Source organism: Ursus maritimus, unplaced genomic scaffold (genome assembly GCF_017311325.1).
Source record: "Ursus maritimus isolate PB19 unplaced genomic scaffold, ASM1731132v1 scaffold_17, whole genome shotgun sequence".
In the NCBI taxonomy this organism is placed as follows: domain Eukaryota; kingdom Metazoa; phylum Chordata; class Mammalia; order Carnivora; family Ursidae; genus Ursus; species Ursus maritimus.
Genome location: NW_024424119.1, coordinates 24,880,782 through 24,901,115, shown reverse-complemented (window position 1 = coordinate 24,901,115; position 20,334 = coordinate 24,880,782). Strand labels below are relative to the sequence as shown.

The 20,334-nt window shown below is 40.1% G+C and overlaps 2 protein-coding genes across 2 annotated transcripts in view; both read right to left on the bottom strand.

Moving 5' to 3' along the window:
* The window catches only part of LOC103667074 (phospholipid-transporting ATPase FetA-like), a 45,198-nt gene extending 37,851 nt beyond the window's left edge, over nt 1–7,347 (bottom strand). Inside the window, exons 1-5 of the mRNA XM_040632328.1 lie at nt 7,285–7,347; nt 5,797–5,867; nt 4,643–4,725; nt 3,741–3,899; nt 1,434–1,522 (exon numbers count right to left, since the gene is read on the bottom strand). Of these exons, the coding sequence (XP_040488262.1) occupies nt 1,434–1,522; nt 3,741–3,899; nt 4,643–4,725; nt 5,797–5,867; nt 7,285–7,347 (465 nt within the window). The remainder of the gene's footprint in view (nt 1–1,433; nt 1,523–3,740; nt 3,900–4,642; nt 4,726–5,796; nt 5,868–7,284) is intronic.
* Nucleotides 7,348–8,825: 1,478 nt separating this feature from the next.
* LOC121103146 (phospholipid-transporting ATPase FetA-like) overlaps nt 8,826–20,334 on the bottom strand; it is a 41,779-nt gene continuing 30,270 nt past the window's right edge. The window contains exons 3-6 of the mRNA XM_040632327.1: nt 13,198–13,311; nt 12,242–12,340; nt 10,595–10,656; nt 8,826–8,841 (exon numbers count right to left, since the gene is read on the bottom strand). Coding sequence (XP_040488261.1) covers nt 8,826–8,841; nt 10,595–10,656; nt 12,242–12,340; nt 13,198–13,311 — 291 coding nt within the window. The remainder of the gene's footprint in view (nt 8,842–10,594; nt 10,657–12,241; nt 12,341–13,197; nt 13,312–20,334) is intronic.

The following is a 20,334-nucleotide window of genomic DNA, read 5'->3' as shown; positions in this document are numbered from 1 at the left end:
TTATTGTTTATTATTTATTATATGTTGTCCTAAAATTTTTTGTAGGACATTACTATTATAATGTCTTTGCCATTATTTTGATTTTATTTATGATATTTATTTTAACTGTGTATCAATTTGCATATTTGTCAAATGAGGAAATACTTCTTGATTTGTTTATTGTCGCAGTGAGGCTCCAGTAAGTGAATGATGAATATTCTAAAAAGTTAAGATCACTCTAATAGAGGTCAAGTATTATCACTGACCTTCAGATAGGTAAATAAGTAGGTGAACTTTCCTAGGCATATGGGACACATCCTGTTTTGAAAATAAGCCTAGGCTAAAGGACCTAACTTAGTGCCTAATGATATATGTTCCTAATACGGTTAGGCATATTTACCTACGTCACCTTCCTGAATTCTCAAATGTGATTGTCTTCCTCATTTAGAAATCAGGAAATGTCACTTTGTTTCAATTGCTGAAAGCTACGCAGACAGTAGCAGAAAGAGAAAGAGTGGATACTAGCTTCTGGTCTCAAAGTTGAATAAATTTTCCTAATTTTCTAAAACCCCATTTACTAAATCCAGAGGATTTAGGAAAAGAACAGTGATATTTCCCATAATAAATAAGGGAGAAGAGGCATTTTATAATTCAGATATTAATGAGAGATACACAGAAAGAAAAGGCATTTTTGAATTTTCAAAGTCTAAGCAATAGAGTAAAAATAAAAATGAAAAGTCACTGAATTAAGTATAGGCACCACTGAAATTGCTCAGTTATGCAAACAAGTCTGTATCTTGTTTATATAAAGGTAACCTGTATAGGATAGTATGGAAATAAATCTTCAGTTTAAACTTCTGTTATCAAAGCTATTATTGTATTGAGTGCTTTTCAAATTTCATTTCTTAGCAGCAGAATCTCTATTTTCCAAATGAAATCTTACAGAACAGACAAATATCAAGCTGCTCTTCTTGAAGGAAGAACATCAGAATGAGGGGGCCAGAACAAAATTCACTTGATCTTTTCTATTCCCCCTGTGGCAGACCTTAGACTCCTCTAAGGAAACAGTTTGAAAATCATCCAGTTTAAGTAAGGTGTTCTATTAATCTAAGTAAAGTTTTATTACAGTGCTCATGAGTAAAACAGGCTATGAGGAAATAAAAATGTGTCAGTTTCTAAAGCACGGTCCTTGATCCCTCCCAGTACCACTAATCAGAGCATGAAATCTTAAACAAACTGCGCCTGTCGTCTACAACAGAGGTTTGTTAAACTGGAGAGAGACTCCCTTGTCAATCGGCTCTGTTCTTTTCTGCTTCTGGCATTAATAAATAGCGTACCAAAACTGCCTGAGTTTTTCAAACAACTAAATTCCAAGTCAGAAATGCCAGCTACTGCCATGGAAGGAAGAAAAGCATGTCTATTTGTAAAAAAGCAGAAAAATGTCTTTAACTTACCCAGAGCACAAGAATATTCAAGAGATGGTCCATGTGCGTCCGCTTAAAGGTAGACTTTCCACAGTTCTGCATTAATTTGGTGTCTGGTCCTAAGTGAAACAGGGAGACCAGCTCTTAGAATCATTGAATATACTCGGAGGCTTGAGAATGGATTGAAATATACCTTTATGATCACGTAATCAAACCTCTCTCCAGTGCCAGGGGATAAAGCCCTGGAGAAAGGCTCGTGGTTGGCGCCAATAACTAAAAAAAAAAAAAACCCAAAAAACACATTTTGTTTCTAAGGATAATCCCAACTATTTCTGCAAAGTACGTTGATGCTAACCCCTCTTTTTGCAGCACCTTAGTCTAATCTTCCAAAGATGAGTTAAGTCAGAATAGGAGCCACAAGCTTTTTTTTTTTTAAGTTTTAATTTTAATTACAATAAGTTAACAAGCAGTGTTATATTAATTTCAGGTGTACAATATAGTAATTCAACACTAGGAGCCACAAGCTTTTTTCTCATCATCATCTGGTTTATTTAGCTTAGAAAAGAGATTTTTTTTGATAAAGAGATCTCCACCTTCTTTTGAGGAAACCCTCTGCTGGGCCAGGCTCTATTTCAGTTTCTAATTGGGAAAGGAAGAACAGAAAAGGCAATGGCAGTGTTTTCTTCTGAGGTGGAAGCTGGGGCTTTTCTGGGGCTGAGAGATACAGACTATATTTCTTCATGACAGGGCAGATGGTAAGTAGAAGTAAAGAGTTTTTAGTGGCCAACAGAACTAGAGTTGTGTATTACTAACCAGAAATATGGCCGCAGAGAAAATGTAAGAGGTTTAGGAGAAAGTGTAAGTAGCAATTTCTCTGGTTTTTACCACTTGATTGTTATTCTTACATGTACTCTAACGAAGGAATTTCATTAATATTTACATGTGAGGGACCTGGAACTTCCCTGATAATGGGCGCAGACACTGAGAATACAGGGCATAAGCTATACTAGTCTTTACTTCTAAGGCATTTCGTGAAGGACCTGAAGTCATGAGAAGTTTGTCTCAGAGCCTGGAAACTACAAGGGACAGAGTCTTCCAAGTGTCCTTAGAAAGAATGACCTTAAACCTTTCATTTCAAGAAGGATGTGGAGATCATGGTAGAACGTGGGCATCATATAGCAGGAACAGTGGCTAAGTTCTACACTGAATACTTCAAGATGCTCTTCAGTGGTATTCTCTTCTGTTCTAAGTTCCCCAAAGCCCCAAAAGATTTTTCACTACTATGTAAACCAAGAGTCAGAGAGAAACCTTAGCTAAATTTGTGCTGGTTGGCAACCCCACTGCCATTGCTTTAGAGAGAAACCCTTTGCTGAAAAATGAGCTTTTTCTGAATGCCAGTGTGTAGGGATAGCTGCTGAAGTACGTTGTACTTCCAATCTTTTGAGTTTGGGATTAGTCAGCCTAGAAGCTGTTACTATAGCTCAAGAACTAATGAAAAAAGTTCCACCAAGGCCTCCCTGGACTCTTCAGCTTCTCTCTAGGGCTTGGATCTCATGATTTTCCATAGAAGTGAGGCATCAAAGATCCCTATGTCTAGGGGAGCTCTGAGTTGAATAGTATTCACTGTGGTAAATCTTCCTTGATGCATTCTTCAGCGTTCCCCATCCTCTTAGTATGGTGGTTGTCATCAATGCCCATTGTCACCATGGGCACAGGGTGGCACAGAAGCTTCCTCCATCTTCCCGAACACATCATAACCCCCCAAAAAACCTTCACTAATATAAGGTATTTGGGCTGTAAATGATGTCTCAAGAGGGTCCACTGCTAATGATTCACATGTGCCTTTTCTGTGCCATGAATCTCTCATATTTTATTTTATATTCTTCTCCATAGTGAGCACTGTGTGTATTCTCTCCTGGTAGTAATCCACATATATACACTGTCCTTTCATATGTCCCCCTCTCATATGTTAATTCCACGTGTACTCTTGCTATTTGTATACCTTCTCCTGTGTCCAGATATGATTGGAAAGACTCACAGTGTCCTGTGGTCTTGGAACACAAAGACTTCCTTTAACAAAGGCAGAGCTGATAATGTTGGCCGCTCATTGCTTGGGGAAAAATGTCTTTTTTTTTCTAAGAAGACAGGTTTTTCTTAAATTTTCCATCCATCCATCTATCCATCTATCTACCTCCCTTTCAATCGGTCTCAAAGCCATGGTGTATGTGCATCTGAGTCCCATCTCTACATCCTGGAAACATCCTGGAGGGCCCATAAATTGATCATGAATGGAATCTAGCAGGTTGGGGGTCTGACTGTGACTTTCAGGAGACGTACCGGTATAAATCACCAAGCCATAGCACCAATCTGTATTCCTGATGATGCAGCCTCGGAGTAGCAGCTTGTCATGGTCCAGGATGTAGTTTTTTCCCTTATAAGTCAGTATTCCTGTGAATTTGTCCAACTTGTTATTGGGAGACTCACACCTCACTTTTCCTGAAGAAAAATAAAGAGGTAAGAGTCCTGGCTCTGTAATCTTAGGCCTTTCCTAACAGGAGGCTTAACAGAAAAGAGGAAAGAACATCCCTCTTTCAAAATACACACACATCTTTTTCCTATCCTCTCTCAGCTGCTACCCATTTCTCACCAGCTCCCTTTAGAAAGGCAGACAAAGGTTTCTGGGCATCAAAGAAGAGTAATTCTGTATGTGACATGGGTCACCCAGAGAGAGAAAAAACCCATGTGATAACTTATCACCATCAATACTGCCAGATCATATGAGCCCTGAATCTGAAGAGATTAAAAACCTACTTAACTTAAAGCAAATCTAGTATTTTTTTCAAAATGGAAATCATTTGGTTTTTCCTGATCACTAAAGTAAAATATATCCTTTGTAAATACATACAATACTAAGAGGAGAAAGGAGAAAGTAAAATTGCCTAGAGGTAAGTGCTATTAATCTTTTGAAGTACATCCTTCCAAGTTTTCTATACATGTACTTGTAAACATATATGCTTCCAAAAACAAGCTTACATTATATATGCTATGCATAGTCGAATGTAATAGTTTTTTCCTCACTTATTAATATGTTGTGAATATTTTTTCCATGGAAATAAATACCAACTTGCACATTGTTCTTAGGAAGTTGTGAAGAATTCACTGTATGGATTTACCATACCTTATTTAACCAGTCTTCTACTGATAAACATGTGGGTGGGCAAACCTACTTCCTAACTCACCATCAAAGGCAGACAGCAGCCCCAGGTTATCTTCCAAGTCACTGGTCACTGAGATGGCCTGCTTCACTTTCAGGTTGGTTTCACTAAAGCAAAGGGTACAGTGTCACCAGAGCATAGGACACATGCACAACAGCAGCACAGGTCCAATTTCTCCCACTCTGTCATGGGATCTTAGAATACAGATATTGCCAACAGAGCTTGGGCTACAGGCTTGAGATGTAAGAGTCACCTCCGCTGTTCTGTCTCAAAGACAGTACTGAGGTAGATGGCTCCACAAGGAAGCCAAGTGTTAGCCCACTCACTCCCCTTTCTCCCTGCTCTCATTCCTTGCAACGTGCCACCTCTACTTTAACCAATCCATGAAATCTTGCTGGTCAGGTGCTCCAGATGAAGCTGAAGAGACATCACAAAACAACCTGAAGGAGGCACCTGCCTTCAAGAATAAGGAGCAGGGCCTGGTAAGAATGTTGCACACACTTTCAAGTAAACATACTTTTCACCTCATAAATAGTTATAGGACCCATGAAGGAACCCCAGTTAACCATTTGCTGATACAGGAATGCATAGAGACAGAAACAAAAATGGAAGCCACATTTCAAAAAACTTGTGGGCACCAAGAGGAATAGTTGTAAGAATGCAATTGATAGAAAACCCCACAGGACAAGCTCTCTGAAGACAGCCTCTATCGTCCTAAGACCTTAGTTTTTGGATGTTAATGAATCTCTACCTTAAATCCTTTATAGAACATGGTATTTTATCAGTAAATAGTTACCTTCATACTCATCCTCCCCACCCCCTTAACCCCACTGGAAACTTTGAAACTCTATTCTGAAATTTTACAGTTCTATTAACCTTTTCCCTATCACTCAGCACTACTGAACACAGCCAGAGTGTCTCCAGTTTAGAGATGGAGAATTTGGAGTTTATTTGTCCAGATTCTGCCCCCAGTGGATGCTTGATTATTCTTATTAAGAACTCAGTCTTAGACTTGAGGTCCCAAGGGCCTGGCCTCCTCTTTTCGCTTATCTGCATATTTCTAGCATCTTTGGCACTTTTATTTGAGGATAATATTCATTCTCTACCTCATGCTCTCCCTCAGTGAGAAATTAAGGTGGCTCAATTGTCTTCAATGACTATCAGGAAGGAACACTTACCCATCCAGTTCTGCTGTTTCTATATATGTCAGACCGCAGGGCTCACTGCTAGAGAGTAATAGCATATCTGCCTATGGTCAGAAAAGTCAGAGAAGATAAGGAGAGCAGGAAGGCAGACTTTTAATATTACAGTGTGACAAAAGCAATTACCTCAGGAACAGCTGTTCAGCCTAAGAATTTTACAGATACTTGGTTTACTCTCTTTGTCTAGGACCCACCGCTACTACCACACATAGTCCCTCCTGAAACTAGTCATACTTTATCTGTAGCTTTGGTGAGAGGCAGACAAAAACAAGCTTCTCACCACAGAAGCTGTTAATCTCTGGATGCAAAGTGAGGCAGACAGAGGTCACCAAAAGCAGTGACAGCAGAAGTAATAAAAGGGTTCCTCTGCACTCATTTAAGCCAAAAAAGAAAAAGCCACAGCCCAAAGAGGTACTCACTGTGACAGGCTGATTATTTTTTAGTTTTATTATATCTCCCACTTGAATATTCATCCATTTGTCCTCCTTTATCCTGTAAGAAAATGAGACTTGAATGCCTGCTCTGAGATTTCCCCATAGCCCTGCTCTGACAAGCAAGAAAAGAAATAAAAAAAGAAAGAGAAAAGCTGAGATGAAGTCAAGACTTATAGAAGAATCAAACTGGTTTGTAGTGCATCCTTTCTATAATCAAGAAGGGGGCCCATTTCTCTTGACTTCAGGTTATAAGGGTTTTCTAAAACTCCATAAAGGCATGTGTAGTCATACATGCACATAATTATTCTTTCACTAAAAGTAGTATCTGCATATGGTAAAAAAGCAGTCCAAATAATAAAGAAGTACATAAAAGGAAAAATTCTCCTCTCTTCCCAGATTTTAGTTTTGCTTCTCAAGGTAGCAACTATGAGTAACTTTTTTGTATTTCTTTCTAGAAAATATCAATCAGAATAATACAACACATACATTTAAAAGTTACACACTAGATACATAATTTGCTACACTTTCATTTTTCATGTAATAACATGTCTTGCAGAGCACTTACAGAAGATGTGGCTCATTCTTTTTGATAGACAAAAATGTATTCTATCATATGGCTGGGCCAATTTTATTTACTTATGTTAAAATTGGATTACTTTTTTTTTTTAAATTCAAGTTAGTTAACATATAATGTGTTATTAGTTTCAGGGTAGAGTTTAGTGATTCATCAGTTGCATATAATGCCCAGGGCTCATTACATTAAGTGCCCTCAAAATTGGATTACTTTTGACACCTCAAATGCTCACTTCCCACAAAAGGCAGTTGGCAGTAGGGGCAGATTCTACCATGATCCTTTCTCTTTTTTGTATCTCAATTTCCCTAACTACATACAGGCCATAAATCCTTCCTTTCTGATAAAGGACTAAGCATGATATACACAGTGCCACGAGCATTTTGGAAAAATGAGCTAGCTATTTGCAACAATTCTATTATGCTAAGCACCCAAAGAGCAGGCAAAAAGAAGGCATACCTGGATGCCATTGCTTGTTTCACCTTTGAATGAAGCATTGTTATCTGTAGGCATGACATACATCACCACTTTGCCAGACACACAAAGGCATGAGTTTTCTCAGAACGCCTTTTCTGGGAAGATAGCTTCTTTAAGAAGGGCCAAATTTCTTTTATCCAAAAAAAAATTCTTTTATATAAATTCACTCTTTTAGATAATTTTCTTCTAATTCCTGGGTTATATTTCTTTCTTTTTTTTTTTTTAAGATTTTATTTATTTATTTGACAGAGATAGAGACAGCCAGCGAGAGAGGGAACACAAGCAGGGGGAGTGGGAGAGGAAGAAGCAGGCTCATAGCGGAGGAGCCTGATGTGGGGCTCGATCCCATAACGCCGAGATCACGCCCTGAGCCGAAGGCAGACGCTTAACCGCTGTGCCACCCAGGCGCCCCCTGGGTTATATTTCTTTAAATCTTATTACAAATTCAATTTTCTCTCCATCTTATTATTTTTTAAAAAAGATTATTTATTTATCTTTCGGGGGGGGGGAAGGAGGGCAGAGAGAGAGGGAGAGAGAGTCTTAAGCACTCTCACAACCCTGAGACCACAACCAGAGCCAAAACCAAGAGCTGGAGGCCCAACCAACTTTGCCACCCCTCTCTGCATGTTATAATACAAATATAAGACTTTGTTGTAAAACCACTATTTATATATCCTTAAATCTCCTTCCCTTGGTTTCAAGTGTCATCTCTATGCAGATAAAATCCAATATATTTACTTATTTTGTTACTAATTTTCAAAGCTGCTTTATAGCATTGAAAGGGAGTAGCTACAAGACTTGGAGAAAAACATCTGAATATCTGTTTTGCTTTGTTTTGATTCTACGTTCACTTTTGTTAGTTTTCTGGCATTCTGTCTGCCATGATTTTCACCAGTAAAATGTGGCAAGAAGGGCTACACCATTCTGGGTTCTCCTGAAGATTTAAAAGCTTATATTTTATTACATAGGACCTGTTGAACTATTACCAATATTTTCCTGTTCATTATAACAATCATGCGTCCCAGATTTAGGAGAGGGGAAGATATTTCCTTCTGGCTTAAAATATTCAATCCCATTATGCCATAAGCACACTTTCAATTTGCAGGCATTGCATTCTAACTTTTGTTTTAGAAAATATCATCCAAGAGCTAGAGAAGGCAGTGCTTTGACTTCAGAGGAGACCATTCACATTATATTCTGTTTTATGTGAATGGTACCTCCTGGAGTTCTGTAACATACTGGTAATTTTTCTACTACAAACATTTAGAAATGCATTAGATGTGCTAAGGCAAACATTCTTTCAAAAGTAAGGCTATGCTTACCACAAAGTAAGGAGCCAGGAGGAAAAAAAAAAGTTCTGAAATCCAGAACAGTCAGCATGTTCTGAAGCTGTTCTTGCTCTGAGTGAAAGAAGGAATTGCCAATCTTAATAATTAGTGACTTGAGTTTTAATTTAGCCCACTGAGGGACAGGACATAAAGCCTTAGGATCTTGAGAGGCAATGAGTTGGAACTAAGAACCCCTCATAAAGCCAGGACTCTGAAAGGGCAACACCATTAGGGAAACGGTGGTCTAAAAAAAAAAATCAACCCATTGGCAAGAAAGTTTGTCTATCTTACTGTAGGGGGTTGGGTGTTAGACAGTAAAGAACTCTCCCTTAAGAATTTATGACCTTGTGAGGTATGGGATTCAAATTTATAACTCTCCAAAATAGGTCTCAGTAGGTGATATCCTTGAGTTACCAGGCAAACCCCTCAAAAGGGATACAACCTTAACTCAGGGCATTTAGAATTCTCATAAAGAAAATTCCACTAATGATGTGCTGCTTATAACCAAAATTATTGAGAAATGAAAATGACAGAAATCACAACTTGCAAAACAGACAAACTTTTTTAATAGCAGCTCTACTCAAAACCATGTGTTCTAGAAAAAGAAAGCCACTTTCTGGACTACAGACTGTTTCAATAACCAGCTTCACTGAGTGTTAAACACTGGCTTATAAAGTCTAACCAGGGCCCTATTTGTGACCTACCACCCTAAAACCACTCTTTGACAAATTCTTTTCTAATAGCCTTTCAAAACCCAAGTGCTCAAACTACTTGAGGAGTTCATTTGACTAAATCCATTTGGTCAGTAATGCCTTAGCCTGGTAAATTTCTAATACACTGAGTTTTGTCTTTTCTTTTCTTTTTCTTTTCTTTCTTCCTTTCTTTTAAATTTTCTTTTTAATCACAACTAACTTTTTTGGTAGTATTTTATGAGAGGTTTCAACAGACCAAAACACTTGACGAAGTAATCCACCATGAGTAAGAATCAGCAGTCACAATAAATAACGGAATTAGATACCCAAGAACTTCACATAAAAGAGTTATATGATTAAAACTACAGCTCCTGGGGGTTCTGTAAGACCACTGTGAACAAAGACTGGACTTCAATTTTGAACTCCTTCAGGTTTGTACTTATTTACAATCATGCTACTGCACACACTGGTCATTTTTTCTGTTTTACAATCTCTATTTGTTGAATTCTTCCCCATCCCTTAAGGCCCAGCACAGATATTAGCTTTCAGAAAGTCTTCCTTGATTCCTTTAACCAGCTATGATTCTTCATTTTTATTAATTCCTATAAAATTTTTTTGTATCTCTTATGATAGTCTCCATATTTTGATTTATGTAGGAATTACGTCTGCCTCCCTATATTCCTGACAAAGGTAAAATGCTCAAATTTTGTAGGACATCATCAAATATAAACACTGACCCATTGACAACACTTTAGACAGCTATGACCAAACACTACAGCAATGGGGTCAACATCAATACTTTTTTTATTTTATTTTTATTATTATTTTTTTAGCCAATACTTTCTTTAGATTGTTAAAAAAGATGACCTGATCAAAGTTTATATAGTACAATGGCCAATAAGCCATGCCAGAATCCACTGATGTTCTAAAGACACAGATCTCCAAGCTGAACACTGCATTAATAATAATCACTTGTATGTCATAAATTGTTAATTACCTTAATATATATTATTTCATTTTCATCTTTGCAACATCCTCCAAGGTAGAGAATATTATCTTCCTTTATAGATAAGAAACATGAGGCCCAGAGAGGTTTGAGGTCACACAGCAAATTCAGGGTATGCTAGATCTAGAAACAAATTCTTATGTTCAACCTTAGGTTCTCTTCACTGTCCTGAATCACCTTTCCAAAGTACCCAACAGCATCAAGCTTTAGCAAAGACAGCCCTCTCCCAGAGTTGGTCCTACCAAATTGGTTTCCCCATGACTTACCTGCCATTCATCACCACCAGAACGGAACGGTTGTTGACTTGATTGTCATTTTGGTGCCTTTTCTAAAATTACACAAGAAAACGTTCAGGAAATATGCAGAGAGCAAATTGCATGTAGAAGGTTAGTATTCTGAAATACTACCCATGTAGTTCTCCTTATTTATAATTTTCCTTTACCTCCCATGCCTTTCTATCATTAAAACCAGGGTAAGAGGCTGATTGTCTTAGAGAAGCCGGGAAAAGAGGTCAGAAAAGGACCAAGAGAAAAAAAGAGATAAAATCTTGGCTTTAAATATCAAAAGCAAAGCCTGGGGGAATGAGAACAAACAACTTAGAACCACAGAATAGAGAGTGAAAAATGATGGATAGTACTAGAGTCACCTGTGAACACCTTGGTAGGAGCAGGGAAAGTTAAGAATTCTCAAGCATACCCCCACCACAGTCAACACACAGAAGCTTCTACAGTAGATGCACTAAGGAAAGAGCAATAGAGGTCTTCTATTCAAAGACCAAATAGAGGGGGGGACAAATACAGGGTATGTCCTCATGCTCACATGAACCTCCCACTTCCAGTCGAGATTACTCCTTGGGAGAAAGGCAAAACTATGAAGAGGGCAGAGAGAATCTTGAATTTGTAAGCATGCTTATCTTAAAGAAACTAAGTTCTAACCCAGAAGTAACTGAGTTATCCTGAATTGGCAAATTTAGCTTTCAGCTCTCATTAAAAAGTTTTGGGATGCTGGGGTGGTAGTTGTGAGATATACTGAGTTTAGTTATAGAGAAATAAAGTCACATTTTTGCATTCGAGTTTTGACTAAAATTTCAACCACTACATGGCTAATTCTGGATTTAAAACAGTTGCAGAGTTAAAAAGCTAGAGTAACATCAAGCTCACGAACTTTGGTCTAGAAATCTATCCCAGCAAAATCAGAAGGACTCTCTTAGGGAAGCTGCAGGCAGGTCAACAGGTCCGACTTCTCAAATCCCACTAGCAGGCTTGATACTGGGGCCTCATTCTCATTGTTCTATGCCAGGCCTGCTGTAAGCAGCAAAGAGAATGCCAAGCAGCACTCACTCCAAGACCAGGAAAGGAGTCGGCCTCTGTTTATGTCCTAAGGTGTTCTAAACCCAGGGGGTTCCAATCTGTACATACCTTATAGAAGTGAAAGTTGGAAAGGGAAATAGGGAGAGCTAGAGAAGAGAAGGAGAATGTGGAAAGGGGAGAAGAAAACTAAGAACAGGACAAAGAGGGAGGAGGGGACAGAGGGAGGAAGGGAAGAGAAATATAAAAATGGGAGAAGGGGAATGGAGGAAGGAGGATGAATATAAAATCAGAGAAAGTCAAGTAAAGGAAGAGGTGGGTTATTAAAAAGGAGCTGGAAGAAAGCCTGAAAGGGGGGGGGGCTAAATGGTGGCAGTGGAAGACAGGGAAAGGCCTTCCACTGCCCCTTTCTGGCCATGCATAGACCACCAATCTTGAGGCTAAAGGAATTACATTTTCTTCTGGGATGGATAAGGAGGCAAGGAAAGGAAACATCTCTTTCCATTCAGTGCTTCTTCCTTGCACTAGGTAATTCTGGGAAGTCTTCTTTGCCCCCCAACCAGACTAGGTACAGTGAAGAACTAGGGGCCCAGGAAGCCACTTCACCATGTCATCAATGGCATCCTTCACTGCTGTTATGGACAGCACCACCATCAGGGGTATCACAGTTGTGTACCATGCCAAGGAGGAGATCTGGGGAATCAACTGTGAGAGGGAAAAGGGAGAAACGTGGCTCAGAAAGCTTAAAGGACAATTTATTTCCTACCAGCACTGCCCCCGCCCCCAACCTCTTTCACTTCCACAGGTTCATAATAAATTCAACTATCCTAGTTGCTTTCCACAGTTTTAGAAACGTAAGTAATATAAGTAAATATATAATATAAATGTAAATATAAGTAAACATCGCCACAAAAGGACAAAAGAATAGGAGATGGTGCGTTGCCACCTATCTGTCCTGAACTCCACGATAGTCTTGATGGGCTATTTCTCCTCTGATGATGAAGGTTCTGGTGAGAGGTAGGGGAAACTGGGAGATAAGAGTGGACATTGGAAAACCACATTTCTTCCCTTATCCCTCAGCATAAGGGGAAATGAGACAATCCGTCCCTCTCTCCCAATTTGGGCCGACCTGCCCTGCTTCCTTGCCCTGTGCTGGTACTCTTATGTTCTAAATGGTTCTCTTTCTCAGAATTCCTGCATGTTAACTTTCTGTCAGGGAGGCTGGGACAATGAACGAGAAATGAAGTTGTGGGTGTGGTTGGGGTGAAGAGTCTGTGACCTCCTGTGGTCAAGCTGAACTGTGGCCATTGCAGACATGATGAGGGAGCTCCCCTTCCTTGGGATTCAGTGACCTCGTGTCCTTCCTTTTGTAAAGACTTGTTTCATCCCACCTAATCCTGACCACAGCTACTCGATAGGACTGGCCTGACACTCCAGGCCATCCATTTGCCTGTCATCTAAAGAGACATTTCTCGGTTTAGGGAGGAGAAGGACTGATTACACAACCAGACCCCAGAGATACTGATAAAATGCTCTGTGGAAAAGATCCCAAAAGTCAATACCTGTAGGAATAGCAAAATGAGGAAATATGCATTTGCAAGTCTCTGGAATTGTTCAAACAGGTTCAGGGGCAAGAAGTTAAGGACACTGTATCTTGAGGTCTTGATGGTATTGTTCTGTGAGTAAAAGCAAACAAGCATAATTAGAGGAACAAAAGACCCGCCTCCCAGTCTTAACAAAAAGCACCAAGACCACTCCTTGAAACAGGAAAAAGCCATAGTTCCTCCACCATGGGGTGAGGGGGAGGGAGAGAAAAAGTGTTTGTCTCCCACTTTTCTTGGAGACCTAGAGAATGCAAAGATCAATATGAGATTTTTTTGAGGCACAGAATTCTTTGTTTATTGATGCTATTAATAATAATAATAATAATAATAATAATAATAATAATAAAACCAACAATAGAAGCTTACATTTCTTGAATATTTACTACATGCAAGGCACTGTTCTAAGCATTTTATGTGTGGCAGCTTATTTATTCCTCACAATATCCCTATGAGGAGAGGATCACTTTTTGAAGATGAGGAAATTGAGGCACTGAGGTTATTTGCCAAAGACCACACAGTCAGTTGCAGAGTTGGGACTGTGCTGTCCCCTGAGTCCCAGTTCACTTGAATAGCTATCCAAATGCCTTCTTTTCATAGACTCAGAGATCCTTCAGTGTCATCTTACCTCTCACCCATTAGTCCTTCTCAGCCCTAAATAGTAGGCAAGTCAGCTATTTGTTATTAGCTCTACTCCAGAGCTCTCAGATGAAGTTTTTCTAAGCCTGGCAAATTCAGTTCGGTGTGCCTTTATATACTGCTTTCAACGCTGAAGGATGTCAGATGCCAAAAGCAAATTATTCTTTCAACCTTATCCCACTGAAGATTCCTACACTGGTCCTTGTCAGCATTGGGAAGTCACTTGCCTTTTACTAGTCCTGAGAGAGTCTGAAGAGTTTTGGTTTACACCTGAGCTATGATTTTGCTGAGTGAAAATGGGAACTTGCTACCTCTTCAGTCCTAATCTCAAGATGTTGACAGGATCATCTTACTTTTGACCTTTGGGTCTTTAATCATTTGATTTAAGATGTCAGAGCTTGAAGATATGGGCTCAAGAAAAGCAAAAGAATAACATTTTAAACAAAACAGTTTCCTAAGGACAGGGTTTCTCCCCTACCTCCTCCATCTAGAAGGCCAAAACAAGAGAAAAAACCCACATGCAGTCCTGGAGTATAGATATTGCTCAAGTATGAAGAATCTTGCTGGATTCTGCCTTGGGAAAACATCAGAGACCTTCTCCTGAAAACAAAACCATTCAGTCTTAAGGCTAAAACTTGCCTGGGAGGGCTAATAGGCTCTTTAGTTAAGACGTGCCTGTCTAGCACTGGAGGAGATAATGCTAAGTGAAATAAGTCAAGCAGAGAAAGACAACTATCATATGATTTCTCTCATCTATGGAACATAAGAACTAGGATGATCGGTAGGGGAAGAGAGGGATAAAGAAAGGGGGGGTAATCAGAAGGGGGAATGAAACATGAGAGACTATGGACTATGAGAAACAAACTGAGGACTTCAGAGGGGAGGGGGGTGGGGGAATGGGATAGACCGGTGATGGGTAGTAAGGAGGGCACGTATTGCATGGTGCACTGGGTGTTATACACAACTAATGAATCATGGAGCCTTACATCGGAAACCGGGGATGTACTGTATGGTGACTAACATAATATAATAAAAAAATCATTAAAAAAAAAAAGAAGACGTGCCTGTCTATTTCCCTAAGGAAGAGAAGTTGGTCATAGAGCTTAGGAGTTTAGAGATCCAAGTTACAACTAAGATTTCCTTGGTGTTTTCTCTATGATTTTCTAGTTAATAATCAATCAAACACTATAGATTTCTCAAGGCTTGCTCTGTTCATAGCCCTATTCTGGTCTATACTAGTAAAGGCTGAAAAAAATTAAACAAGATCTATCCCAGAGAAGCTCATAGGTCTGTCTTGAATGAAGTTCTAACTAAATGGTCTCTATTGGTCCTTCTAATCCTGAGAAAATGTTATTCTAACAAAGAAATAGCTTTCTTTGATCATGAGATACTCTGAATTTCTCAGTGTCTAAGTCCAGGTGATTTTGAACCTTGGAACCAAAGACCTTTTCTGATCTTTTGCCTTAGAAGCAGCAGGCATTCACTACCGATTTTCCATTTGATTTGATAACTAATTTTCATATTTTAGGTTTCTACCCACTTGGTAGCATTTGTTTAGCAAACAAAGACAATAGCCTTGCTGATTCTATCTCAAGATAGAAATATCAGTGCTTCTTTACTAACTTGGCAACCAGAGTGTTCTGTTCTACTCTTAAACGTGAAACCAGAAGCAATATCTAAAGAATGTAGAACATCTGCTTAACTATGAACTTCTTCAGTGTTTAGTTCTTTTTCTGCAGAGGTGATAAAATTTAAGCATGATAGAGGTGGTGGATTTTGGTTTGGGCTGTTTATTTATTTAGGTAGTGAAACCTGACTGTTGGCTAAAGGAGGGAATAGAGGAGAGCACAAGGCCAAGGCCATAATGGGAATCAGAAGTTAGAGGCTGGGAAGAAGAAAAGGAGTAGGAATGGAAAAGAGTAGAGAATAGGAGAAAAATCAGCAACGGGCCATGTAAATGAAATGGTTGTTAAATACATAAGAAAAGGTCAGATCTGCTTATTTATTCAGCATATATTTATCAAATGCCATTTATGCGCCAAATATCGTGATGCAAACTGTGGAGACAGAGATTAATGAGACTTGTACTCTTTTCTTCAAGAGGCAATGGTTTCTTGCAGAAAGAGAGCCAACATTATTTACAACTATATCTAACTCCCACAACCACCATGTAAGGTGAGTTAGGCCCTTTTCATAGATGAGGAAACTCAAGATCAGAGAGGTTAAAAAAACATGCCTAAAGATGCAAGGTTAGAAAGGAGTAGAGCTGTGCTCAAACTCAGGTCTGATGTCAAAACCTAGTTTTATTGCACTATACTGCCTCTCATACATGTCTAGAAGATAGAAAGGGGGAAAGAAAATCTACACCCTGAACACTGTTATTATCCAGAACCTCTCTAACTCAGAAATCATAAACTAAGAGACTACAGATATGTATGGCTATATATGAATTTATATACCTATAAGGATAGATAGATAGATAGATAGATAGATAGATAGATACAGCTGCACATGCACAAAATAACATGTATAAAAACATTGTTCGTAACTGTAAATGACTGGAAACAACCCAAATGTCAATTAAGAAACTGGTTACATAGAGAGGAGTTAAGATGGTGGAGGAGTAGGGGTCCCCTTTTTCAGCTGGTCCCCTGAGTCGAGCTGGATATGTACCAGACATCCTGAAAACCAACGGAATCAGCCTGAGATGCAGGAAGATACATCTGGATCTCTACAAATGAACATCTCCAGCGCTGAGTATTGAGGTACGAAGCGGGGAGCCCTGAATCCGTGCACAGATATCGGAAGATAAACGGAAGGGGGAGGAAGCCCCCAGGCTCTGGCGCTGGGAAAAAGTTGCCATCTGCACTGGGGAGCAGGCCGGACTCGCAGACCTGCACCCACGAGAGAGCAGAATGAGACCGTGAGCCTGGGAACGTGCCTGCAACCAGACTGAAAACCGGCGCTCCAGAGTGCGCGCAAACCACACTGAAACAGAGAGCTCGGGAGTGCACGCGGGAACCGGGGGCAGCTGGCGGTGTCAGAAACACAAAGGACAGAGACGAACCAGCCCTGGAAGTGAGGGCTGGGATACCGGCTGTGGGGTGCACAACCCGGGACGCTGCAGGGTTTTTAGCAGCACCAACTGAAACAGAGTCAAAGAGGCCAAGAGAGCTCAGTGGAGAGTGGACTACGATCTCTCTGTTCTGAGACAGAGGCTAGGGTTTGGCCACTGCTGCTCGGACTCTCAAAAGAGCCACAGAAAACCACCAGGGAAAGCTGCCAGAGAACAAAAGCCCGGAAATACTAGCTCACATTGTACCAATCCCCATTCCCCCTTGCAGAGGACAGGGAGACTCTACCCAAACAGGGTTGCCTGAATATCAGCGCAGCAGGCCCCTCCCCCAGAAGGCAGGCTGAAAAATCAAGAAGCCCACATCATCCCTAAGGTCCCTATAAAACAAGTGCACGCTGCCTGGGTCCTGGTCAATAATTTGGGCTCTGGGCAACCCCGCAACCTCTCCTCATCAGAATGACGAGAAGGAAAAATTCCCAGCAAAGAAAAGATAATGAGTCTGTGGCCTCTGCCACAGAACTGATGGACATGGATATAACCAAATTATCAGAAATGGAGCTCAGAGTAACAATGGTCAAGATGATGTGTAGACTTGAAAAAAATATTAACGAAAATATTAATGAGAATATAGAATCTCTAAGGGTGGAAATGAGAGTGAATCTGGCAGAAATTAAAAATGCTATGAATCAAATGCAGTCAAAACTAGATGCTCTGATGGCCAGGGTAATGAGGCAGAAGAACGAATTAGTGAATTGGAGGATGGGATGGTAGAAGAGAAAGTTAACAGAAACTTGGCTCAAAAAAATCCAATCTCAAGAATGTAGGTTACGGGAGATTACTGACTCAATGAAACGTTCCAATGTCAGAATCATCGGCATCCCCGAGGGGGTGGTGAAAGAGAGAGGTCTAGAAGAGATATTTGAACAAATTGTAGCTGAAAACTTCCCTAATCTAGCAAAGGAAACAAGCATTCATGTCCAAGAGGCAGAGAGGACCCCTCCCAAGTTCAACCACAACAAACCTATGCCACATCATTTCATAGTGCATTTTGCAAATATTAGATCCAAGGATACAGTATTGAAAGTGGCCAGGGCGAAGAAATTTCTCATGTACAGAGGCAAAAATATCAGAATTACATCAGACTTGTCTACACAGACCTGGAATGAGAGGAAGGGTTGGCAGGATATTTTTAAAGCTCTATCCGAGAAAAACATGCAGCCAAGGATTCTTTATCCAGCAAGGCTGGATTAATGTTAAAAATACATTAATAGTAGGGGACCTCGACACTCCACTATCAGCAATAGATCACCTAAGCAGAAAATCAACAGAAACAAGTGCTTTGAATGCCATACTAGACCAGATGGACCTCATAGATATACACAGAACACTACACCCCAGAACAACAGAATACTCATTCTTTTCGAATGCACATGGAACGTTCTCCAGAAGAGACCATATACTGGGTCACAAAACAGGTCTCAACCGATACCAAAAGACTGAAATTATTCCCTGCATATTCTCAGACCACAATGCTTTGAAATTGGAATTCAATCACAAGGAAAAATTTGGAAGAAACTCAAACACTTGGAAACTAAGAACCATCCTGCTCAAGAATAATTGGGTAAACCGGGAAATTAAAAATCAATTTAAACAATTTATGGAGACCAACAAGAATGAAAACACAATGGTCCAAAACCTATGGGACACTGCAAAGGCAGTCTTGAGGGGGAAAATACATAGCCATCCAAGCCTCACTCAAAAGAATAGAAAAATCTAAAATGCAGTTTTTATATTCTCACCTCAAGAAGCTGGAGCTGGAACAGAAGAACAGGCCTAACCCATGCACGAGAAAGCAGTTGATCAAGATCAGAGCAGAGATCAATGAATTAGAAACCAGGAGCATAGTTGAACAGATCAACAGAACTAGAAGCTGGTTCTTTGAAAGAATAAATAAGATTGATAAGCCACTGGCCAGACTTATTCAAAAGAATAGAGAAAGGACCCAAATTAATAAAATTATGAATGAAAGGGGAGAGGTCACAACCAACACCAATGAAATAGGAAGGATCATTAGAAACTTTTATCAACAGCTTTATGCCAATAAATTAAACAACCTGGAAGAAATGGATGCCTTCCTGGAAACCTATAAACTACCAAGACTGAAACAGGAAGAAATTGATTTTTTAAACAGACCGATTAATTATGAAGAGATTGAAGCAGTGATCAAAAACCTCCCGAGAAACAAGAGTCCAGGGCCTGACTTCCCTTGGGAATTCTACCAAACATTCAAAGAAGAAATAATACCTATTCTCCTGAAGCTGTTTCAAAAAATAGAAACAGAAGGAAAACTACCACACTCCTTCTATGAGGCCAGTATTACCTTGATTCCCAAACCAGGCAAAGACCCCAACAAAAAGGAGAATTACAGACCGATATCCCTGATGAATATGGATGCCAAAATTCTCAACAAGATCCTAGCTAATAGGATCCAATGTACATTAGAAGGATTATCCATCATGACCAAGTGGGATTCATCCCCGGAATGCAAGGGTGGTTCGATATTTGCAAATCAATCAGTGTGATAGAGCATATCAACAAGAAAAGAGTCAAGAACCATATGATCCTCTCAATTGATGCAGAAAAAGCATTTGACAAAATACAGCATCCTTTCCTGATTAAAACACTTCAGAGTGTAGGGCTGGAGGGTACATTCCTCAATTTCATTAAAACCATCTATGAAAAGCCTACAGCAAATATCATTCTCAATGGGAAAAAGCTGGAAGCCTTTCCCTTAAGATCAGGAACACGACAAGGATGCCCACTCTCGCCATTATTATTCAACACAGTACTAGAAGTCCTTGCAACAGCAATCAGACAACAAAAAAAGGATAAAAGGTATCCAAATCGGCAAAGAAGAAGTCAAACTGTCTCTCTTTGCAGATGACATGATACATTATATGGAAAACCCAAAAGAACCCACCCCCAAACTACTAGAAGTTATAGAGCAGGGAGAGGAGTTAAGATGGCGGAGGAGTAGGGGACCCCTTTTTCAGCCGGTCCCCTGAGTCGAGCTGGATAGGTACCAGACCAGCCTAAATAACCACGGAATCAGCCTGAGACGCAGGATGATGCATCTGGATCTCTACAAATGAACACCTCCAGCGCTGAGTATTGAGGTACGAAGAGGGGAGCTGTAAACCGTGCACAGATATCAGAAGATAAACGGAAGGGGGAGGGAGCCGCCGCGTTTGGGTGCCGGGAAGCGGCAGCCACCTGCATGGGGGAGCGGGCGGACACACAGAGGGCACCCGCGAGAGAGCGGACTGAGACCGGTGAGCCGTGAACGCGCGCGCCACCAGGCATCTCCCGGAACACCGGAATCC